Source organism: Quercus robur, chromosome 3 (assembly GCF_932294415.1).
Source record: "Quercus robur chromosome 3, dhQueRobu3.1, whole genome shotgun sequence".
Lineage (NCBI taxonomy): Eukaryota > Viridiplantae > Streptophyta > Magnoliopsida > Fagales > Fagaceae > Quercus > Quercus robur.
In genome coordinates this window covers 15,009,540-15,019,384 of record NC_065536.1, presented here as the reverse complement: position 1 = coordinate 15,019,384, position 9,845 = coordinate 15,009,540, and the positions used below count along the sequence as shown (strand labels likewise).

The following is a 9,845-nucleotide window of genomic DNA, read 5'->3' as shown; positions in this document are numbered from 1 at the left end:
CCAACATATACCATGTTAATATAAGGAGAAATCTCTTTCGACTCTAAGATACAGGCATGAAGTTTCAAACCCAAGAGAATTCCTGAGTTTTGTTAATTCTAGCTTTTATCACCAAAATCTCTGAGGCATTAAGGTAATTAACATGTCATAATTGATTATTTATTATTCTTTATTACTTTCTAGCATAAATCAGTCCTTATTGGCTGATCCCACTTGAATTTTCCCAAAAATTTTAACTTCTACATGAAAAATTATGACAGTGTAATGTAAACTGTAAATGCCACCAAACCTTATCTACTACCAATAGTTTCTTCTCACTTCACCAACCCTCGTCCTATATATTCTCTGACACGCAATCTATCTGAGCAACTTCATTTATTTATTTCACATACGTTGTTTGAGTTGTAGTTGGATTTGTCGTCTCTGTTTTTTTTTATCTTCGAAGTTCGAATGGATCTTAAATAAGAACCACCAACCACGCTGTGTTCTCTGATTGCACTACTCCTTTGTCGGTGTTTGATCAGCTTTAGCTCATTTTGTTTTTCTTTTAAGTTTTCACCATTTAATCATTTACTTCAAAGGGGTAGCGTTGATAAATATTAAATAGTACAAATCTGCAAGCTTCATTATTTCCTTCACTCTTTTTTTCCCGAAGTTTTTTCCACACAATAGTACCCCTTTTGCTATATATAAAAACACCACAATTCAATCCATTTTAGCATTTGACTCGTTCTTATTTGTCCAAAATGGGAAGTGTTGGAATGATGGTCAGCAAAACAACTCTGGTTTGTGCTCCATTAATGGCTGAAACTGTGGAGCAAATAATGACTGACATGTACAAGGCAAAAGTGCAAGGTGCTGATTTAGTTGAAATCAGGTTGGACTATATTAAGAACTTCCAGCCTCGCCAAGACCTTGAAACCATACTCAAAAAGAAGCCATTGCCAGTGCTCATCGTGTACCGGTAATATTCATAACTTAACTCCCAACTCAATTGTTCTTTTTCAGTTTTTTTTCTGTTTTCTAGCTCAAAAAGTACGTGTATATATTTTTAATTCCTATTCTTGGAGTTTGCTAGTTTGAGTTATGGTCAAATGTGATATAAATTCTTTTAGTGAAATTATCATTCTTAGGCTTATAGAAATGTTGTTAGAATATGATTGAAAGGTGGAAAAAGAGCTCACAATTAAAACCATAAGTTGATTACTGGCACTCTCTGTGGGTTCCATTGCTAGTGTTTTAAAGTGGACTCTAAAAATCATTCATATAAAATGGTTTAACAGTAGCACAAGTACTACTATCTTGTAGCTATAGGTTGATTAGGTGGAAGCCTAACTAGGAAGCACTGGACACTTCTTTAGGCTGCCGTACCGTGTCATACCTGCTATGTCATGTTAAAATATTTCAAAAATTGCCTGTGTTGTCGTGACATACCGGTGACTGTAGAAGCCTAATTAAGTGCCAAAATCATTACGGGGATGCTCATATTACTGCTGTATGGAGAGGACAAGCTCTACTCTTGTAAAATTTTCTTTTATCAGATGCATAAAAATATTATTTATTTTATTAGTTTTATATATTTGGCTCCTTCTTAGTGTAATTGGATCAGCATCCAAAACTGATGGATTAAGACTCATCATCTCATGAATTTCCCCTAATAGACCAATTGCACAACATTTCAACCTAGATTTTTTTTTTTTTTTTTAATCCCTAGTTTACTTGAAAGCTCTCTGTCGTTTTGTCTGGAATTTGCAACGTCCTTCAAACGCAACCAAAATGATAATGAAATTTACTGGCCAAAATCATTCAGATTCAATTGTCTGGAACTCATTATCTGTGAAGTAAGAAGCAGTGTGTGGTGAATCTTTTTTTGTAAAAAATGTGGCAGACTCGTAGGTATAGGTAGTAACTGGACCAACAGAGAAGCTAAAAAGACTATTTTAAGATGTTAATCTATATTCCTCTGCCTCTGCAATGTTAAGTTCCTGTTTTGATTTTAAAAGCTTGGCATTAGGTTTGTTAGGTGGAAGGCAGTAGTGTTGTGCTCTAACTTATATGTTGGAGAAATTACTAGTCCTCACATGTAAAATACACTAGTGATTTAGCAAGATTCTCTATTGTTTCAAGTCATGAAAACAGGAACAAAAGAAGGAAAAATGACATGGATGAGAAAGTTCAAAGGTTAGCAAGGAAAGACTACCATGATGATTGGTTCCTCATTGTTTCTTCTCTCCCTTGTAAATCACAAGGAACATATTCATCAAACTAGAGAAGGCCTTATATATAAATATATATATATATATATATATAATAAATAAATAAATACACACACACATATATCATTTTCTTACCATATAAATGTCAATTTTCGCATCTATCCTAATTATGTACCATTTTTCTCCAAGGCCAAAGTGGGAAGGTGGTCAGTACGAAGGTGATGAGCACACACGGCTGGAAACTCTTCATACGGCCAAAGAACTGGGAGCTGATTACATTGATTTTGAGCTCAAGGTTGTGTTTTGAAATTAATATTCAACATTGAAGTGTGTACAGGAGTTATTCAATTCTTGATTATGCTCTGTCAACATTTCTAGCGTGCCATTTTTCACAATTCATTTTTTGGTTTGTATGCCATTAAATCATCTGCTTATGTGTTTATAAGGCTATAAGTATATATATATATATATGAATGATAGGATTTGAAACCTATGACATCTGCTCCATGATGATTACTTTAGAACCGTCCTGTTAAATGGCCACACTGCCATGTGTAGTTTCTCTGTCAGTGGCCTATCATTGCTTTCTACATCTTGCAGGAGTAGACATTTGAAATAATTGAGAATTATTTTTCTCATGATATTTATTTAGATCGAAATATTTTGTTGATTCTGGAATCTCATCTGACTTGAGTCATATGATTGTTCAGGTGGTTTCTAATCTTATGGAAGAACTGAAAATGAATTGTCACAGTGGTAGCAAAGTTATTGTATCATGCTATGTGAATGGTGTGACCCCTTTAGAAGAAGATCTGAACCGTCTTGTCACGAGCATGCAATCTACTGGAGCAGATATGATCAAACTTGTCATAAATGCAACTAATATTACAGAAATATCAAGAATTTTTCATCTTCTCTCACATTGCCAGGTATCTCGTGATAATAGCCTATCTTCCTTCAAATTCTGTTCAAGTGATTTACCATTTAAACTGAAAAAGAGTGTTACATTTCATACAAAATTTAAAAGTAAAAGAAATTACTAAAAAATGAAAGGGAAAATGAAGAGAGGAGGTAAAGGGAAATGTTTCAAACATATGATAAAAAAATCAAACAACAACATATGAAATAAGTTGATTTTCAAATGAAAATTTTCAAAGTAGTGAAATTGCTCAGTTTTTTGGAAATTTTGTAAATTCATATTTTCTCTATTGAGAGATCAGCTCTGGCTACTACATGCAGGTTCCACTAATTGCATACTCAATAGGTGAAAGAGGTCTTATAAGCCAGATACTGTGCCCAAAATTTGGCGCTTTTCTGGTCTACGGATCTATGGAAGGAAACTCAGTTCCAGGACTGCCTACTTTGGAAAACCTTAGACAGGCTTATAAAATTGAAGATATTGATGAAGATACTAAAGTTTTTGGGCTCATCTCCAAACCAGTTGGCCACAGCAAAGGCCCTCTATTGCATAATCCTACTTTCAGGCGTGTGAAATATAATGCAATATATGTCCCAATGTTTGTTGATGACCTCAAGGACTTCTTTAGTGTCTATTCTAGCCCGGAATTTGAATTTGCTGGATTCAGGTATGCCGCAAGCATATATTACATTTTAATTTATTAAAAATATATTTTAGGCTGACAAAAAGAATGATACTTCAATTTGTATGACTTGGATGATGTATCATTTAGAACACGTAATGTTATTGATGTGTTATGTTTGTTTTTGCCCAAACTTGTCATCTTACCAGCTCTCTTTTCACAAGAGGAACCAGCCATTGTAAGCTGTTCAAACTCTGGCAACTAATTGGTAACCTTCCAATTTTGTGACATCAGGATTGGGTCTAGATAGTGCTCTGAAAACCCTTCATTGATAAAGGAAATTGGGCTCAATTTTTAAGTATTTTGCCTCCAGAGGCAGTGAAGTGCTATTACCAGCCTTTTCCGATTTGGTGCGCTATAATATAAGAAGAGTGTATAACTATTTGCATCTGAAGTCTGTCAATCCTAGACTTTTCTTTTTATCTTCTCTCACAACGTATACAGCCTTTCCTTGATTTTGTCCAGTTTAGAAATATTAAAGGTTGTTGTAATGAAATGAAGCCTACTTGCCCTTATTCTCACTAGCTTTTGGTTAACTTAGAATAGCTTTCGTTTAGTTAAAGTGTTTTTAATTTTCAATGCTATACAATAATTGTGTGTGTGTGTGTGTGTTTCTGGTGCTCAGAGCATAACCTCTCATTTTCTTGATTCATGTGAATATAGTGTTGGGTTTCCATACAAAGAAGCTGTAGTTGAATTTTGCGATGAAGTCCATCCACTTGCGAAGGTTGGCTTAATCCACCATTCTTAATTTTTGTATATTATTTTGGGGTATTTTTATTTCGTAGAATTGCTTACACTGTCTTCATCATGTTCCCAATGGATGACTGTTTGCATGGTTGATGAAATAATCATTTTCACATGCTTTATCAGGCAATAGGTGCTGTCAATACTATTATAAGGAGGCCAAGTGATGGGAAATGGGTTGGCTATAATACAGACCGCGAGGCGTCAATAACTGCAATTGAAGATGCTCTAAAACGTACTGGCATAACAATATTTATAATTTTACCTTCAGAGTTGTTTTGAATTTTCTACAAAATTGGTTTTCTTCATTGACAATTGATAAATTCTAGAAAGTGATATACCAAAATTTGTGCATTTGAGATATCACAGATCAGGGATACACTAATGGGGAAACATCTTTCGATTCACCTCTTGCTGGAAAACAATTTGTGCTAGCTGGTGCTGGAGGTGCAGGAAGAGCCTTAGCAGTTGGTGCCAAAAGCAGAGGAGCTCGGGTGGTCATTTTCGACATTGATTTTGGTATGTTAACCTTAGCTCTACAATGATTTAGTAACTAAGAAGCTGATTTGTCTATTTTTTCTAAACCTGTTTTCCTAATTCTCATCATTTGTTTAAAAGAGAGAGCAAAGACTCTTGCTCATGAGGTATCTGGTGAAGCTCGGCCTTTTGAAGAGGTGTTTAACTTCCATCCAGAGAAAGGGGCAATCCTTGCAAATGCAACACCTCTGGGAATGCATCCAAACACAGATAGAATTCCTGTAGCTGAGGTCGACTACTCTATCCTTACTAGTTATTATTTAATTGAATAACATTTCAATTTTGGTTTCGATTATTAAAACTATTTTTTTTTTTTGCTTTTCTAGGTGACCTTGCAGGATTACCAGCTTGTCTTTGATTCTGTTTACACACCAAGAAAGACCAGACTATTAAAAGATGCTGAGGCTGCAGGAGCCATCATTGTGAGCGGAGTTGAAATGTTCCTCCGGCAGGCCATTGGCCAGTTCAAACTCTTTACAGGAAAAGAAGGTATCTCTTGACTTTTATCTGCTCAGAGGCTAGACTGTGTGTTTGTGTCCATAAGTTCCTAGGTTCTAATTTTTCTGATGAAATTCTTGACCTTGCTACTGCAACATGTGAACTTCCATGCAAAAAAGTATTTAAAACTTTCCAAATTAACAGTATTAACTACATTATTGAGACTCTGGAAATAGCGGAAGATCTAGCATGTAGCTTATCCAAAATTCCTAGCAAGTACTATTTAAGTGCCAAGTGCTATCGTATGGTTACATTTATAAGAAAAAAAACATAGGAAAGATGTCATGGTTTGTATTCTAAATCAAGCCCCGTAAATGGTTTGTATGATATTCTAAAACTTATGCCACTTACCAATTTACTGGTGAGAGAACTCTTAATGTTAATCTGGACTTTCAGGTTTCCTAACATGACTGAGCAATCTGACACCCTTTGGCTTCCTCTGTTTTGCAGCACCTGAAGAGTTCATGCGGGACATCATCTTAGCAAAGTTCTGATGATGTATTGCATTACACAGAAAATGTTTTAACTTGTTATATGTATCTTATGCTTCCATTTCTTTATTAATTCAAACTTGATCACAAAGAAATTTGGATATGCTAAAATTGCATAAAATATTTTCTAAGACCAAGAAAGAAAAATAATATGCTTTGTGAATTTCTCAGGATCAAACTAATGAACCAAAACTGTGAACGATGAAACTTATTCTAATATAAAATAATCAATGTGGACCAAGATTTAATGTGAAACAATCAACTTGGACAAGTGTTGTTGACATCAAAACAAATATCCAGTTCTACATGGTATGACATAGAGAGCTTCAAATTTTGAACTTTTTTTGAACTGTGAATCAATCCACAGGAAGTGAATTTGTTTTCCCATTGTGAGGAATAATCCTTTGTTGTAGTGTGATTTTTTACCAAGTTACCTTTTTGTGTAATAGTTCCACAGTTTCACTTAACTCCTCTAAAAAAATAACAATTTAGGGATAGCAAAATTGCCCCACCTTGTCCTAACCCACGTGGGTTGTACCCGCTCCGAAGAGTTGGCAGGGCAGGAACAAGTTTTACTTAGCCTTGTCCCATCTTGCAACACCCCAAAGGTGTATATATAATGCTTACTTAATATATATTTAAATTATTTTATATAATTTAATCTTTTTTATACACATCCTATTTATAATTTATTTTTATACATAAATTATTATCATCCTGAAAATGGTTGTCTTTCACTCTAGTTACTCTTATGCCCACTCGCCTTTTTTTTTCATCTCTATCTCATTAATTTTGGAGTCACCTCATTAGAGATAAAAAAAAATATCACCACCCTACCATGCTGAGAGTATCTTAACATGCTGGCTCAGTTTCAGATACTAGTGTAAGGCAAATAAGTGAGAATACCAATGCTTTTTCTTAGATTCTTAGATGACTTGATATAGAAACTGTTCCTAAAGTGAAGGCAAGAAGGATTGTCATTCACTTTGAAGCTCAAAAGTAGTGTTTTATTTTGGCAAGGACAACAGGTTCAAATAGCACTACCCGATTGTTTTTTATAGAGAGAACTTGTTGCATCGTCCACTTGTTGTAAGCCAAATATAAGATTTTTATTATGCAATGAAATATGGGCTTTAATGTAATTAGATAAATTACAAGCTATGGTTAAACAGCTATTTTCTGGTCCAAATTGGACTTTGGGCCTGAGGTTTTAGCCCAACCTGATTTAGTTAAAGCGAAATATAACGAATAAGATTGATCACAAATTAAAGTCAATCCACTATCTTCTGCCCAAAGTGAAATCTGTAGCCCAACTTGATTTAGGCAGAGTGAACTTTCTGTAGACTTTAGCCAGAAAAGCCTGAATTTGGGCTAGCAAACAACAGGTCGCCTAAAACTAGGCCAAAATGGCCCATTAGCATGTTTTTTTGAACTATTTAGCAATAGAGCACTGTTTCGGAACTAATTAGGGAAATACCACTTTTTCTGGTACTCGAGCTTGGTGAGCTCGAGTACCATGTTTTTTACTGGTCAAACATCTTCTCAAAAAAAAAAAACGCCGCTATAGGGCCCGAAAACGTCACTATAGGGCTTAAAAACGCCACTATAGGGCCCCTTGAACCTGTTATGGGGACTTATAAAAATTTTTGCAGGAAAACGCCGCTATAGGGCCCAAAAACGTCACTATAGGGCTTAAAAACGCCACTATAGGACTCCTTGAATATGGGGCGACAGTGGATTAAAAAAACATGGTACTCGAGCTCGGTGAGCTCGAGTACCAGAAAAAGTGGTATTTCCCTAATTAGTTCCGAAACAGTGTTCTATTGCTAAATAGTTCAAAAAAAACATGCTAATGGGCCATTTTGGCCCTAAAACTAACTGGCATATGAAAAATTATATTCTCTTGCACTTTTGGACCAATAAACTCTCTCTTTTTTTTTTCTCAAGTAAATTTAATAAATTAATTTTCATTCTTTCCATCATTTTTTGTGCTTCTGGTTTAATATTTTTTTAGGTAAATGGTTTAATAAATTTTCATTCAAAGAAAAACAGATTCCGAACATGAAATTTTTTTATTTTTGTATAACGATAATATATACTAATACCCCAGTATATTCTGTGACGTATATTCGTGATGCAAAATATCACCTCCCAAACTTGAGCTAAAACAATTTTGGAGAGACTAACAGACCTTGGCACTCTTCCCTCCTCTCCCTTCAAACTAGACTATTAGAGGGAAAGGATTGCTCTTTGACCGTTTCTAATTGGGAATTTTTAGATGAGGCTTCTGTATGTTTAATTTACATAATGAAACAGAGGTCAAAAGTTTTCCTCACAAATTGTATTATTCAAAGTTCTCACACTCCCACAACTCGAGTGAGAAGTAATCATGTGTTCCTAATGTTCAATTAATTCCTGGCATTGTTACTTTTTTTTTCATAAACATCTTCGATAGAAATACTAAGAAGTACCAGTTGAATTACAAGGTTTTGGACTTATCTATATCAAATTATTGATTATTTATATTACATTCAAACTGATTTGTTGAATGCATATATATAATACATTACAAATCTAGAAAACTATAAATCATTAATCAATTGAGTGTCTATTTGGAATCCGCTTATTTTGCTGAAACTGAAAACTTTTTACTGAAAGTACTATAAATAAAGGTAAAAGTTAATTGAAATAGTACAATAGAACTCATGAATAGTATCAAAAAGTGCAATGAGACCTATAAATAATACCAAAAATAAGTTGAATAGTAAAATAAGTTGGCAAATTTCATTCATGCCAAACAAAAACTAAGTATATCTATTTTCAAAAATTTTTAAATTCCAAAAAAAAAAGAAGAGAACAAGGAACAGTAGCAAACAACTTTTCTGCCCTTCCTAGACTCTAGAGTGGGCTATCCGAAATTCAGTATAAGACCTGGAGGTTTGAATGGAAGATGCTTAGGCAAAATGGTTAGGTAGTTTCTGGATTCGTAACAGATTTTTAATTTTTTATACGTGTCAAATAAAATTACAAATGCAAAAACTACCTGTTTGATTTTGGGGTCCTCATGGTGGCCTATTCATAGAAGCTACAACTTGTCCAGATGGCATGAAGTAATCCAAAATTTAAAGCTAATAGTTTAAAAATAAGTCTATAGTAACCCAAAAAAAATTCACAAAAAACTTTTTCCGCTTGAGTGACATGTTATTGCTAATATATAATAAAAATTATGTCAATTGAGGATCCATGTAACATATATATTGATGAACAATTGATTTGTTCAGGAGTAAAAGGGCTCTCTATTGACAAACAAAGTCTCAATCTCCCAAAGATTAAACTTAAACACATTCAGCACTATGATTTCATTGGAGTTAACAGGTTTCTCTCAAATTTCGTTGGTGATAAAGTTAATATGAATTTGGAAAGATTAATGAAAAACATTGTCGATCCTTTTTAGGAAGATTTTGATAAACAAGAATTAATACAGGTGAATAAGAGGAGTGCAAAAGTGTTGTTGGGTAAACTATGTGGAGGAAGTTATTTGCTGATAATTTGTTAGTTAAATTGAAGGAAGGGGGTTGAATCTTGAACATTTCCATTTGAAGTATCAAGATGTGTCAATTAAGTTATAAAAGCTCTTAGAAAACAATCAGATAACTTTGAAATATATACACGTTTCTACCTAATAAATAATAGATCATATACATTCAAAATATTACATAAATAAAAGCATGCTAAATTCTTTGGGAGGAGAGGGC

General features: G+C 34.0%; 1 protein-coding gene across 1 annotated transcript; it reads left to right on the top strand.

Moving 5' to 3' along the window:
* Positions 1 to 396: 396 nt before the first annotated feature.
* Positions 397 to 6,268, top strand: LOC126717227 (bifunctional 3-dehydroquinate dehydratase/shikimate dehydrogenase, chloroplastic-like). The gene is made up of 10 exons (XM_050418695.1): positions 397 to 964; positions 2,406 to 2,511; positions 2,927 to 3,145; positions 3,456 to 3,802; positions 4,481 to 4,544; positions 4,691 to 4,799; positions 4,934 to 5,083; positions 5,183 to 5,331; positions 5,428 to 5,590; positions 6,050 to 6,268. Exons 1-10 carry the CDS (start codon positions 747 to 749, stop codon positions 6,091 to 6,093), a joined length of 1,569 nt encoding a protein of 522 aa, XP_050274652.1. The 5' UTR covers positions 397 to 746; the 3' UTR covers positions 6,094 to 6,268.
* The last annotated feature ends 3,577 nt before the right edge of the window (positions 6,269 to 9,845 follow it).

Excerpts from the sequence above, each read along its gene's own strand:
- LOC126717227 (XM_050418695.1), top strand. The coding sequence starts at position 747 with ATGGGAAGTGTTGGAATGATGGTCAGCAAAACAACTCTGGTTTGTGCT. Across the intron at positions 5,332-5,427 it reads ATAGAATTCCTGTAGCTGAG|GTGACCTTGCAGGATTACCA; the intron begins GTCGACTACTCT and ends TTGCTTTTCTAG. Across the intron at positions 5,591-6,049 it reads ACTCTTTACAGGAAAAGAAG|CACCTGAAGAGTTCATGCGG; the intron begins GTATCTCTTGAC and ends TCTGTTTTGCAG.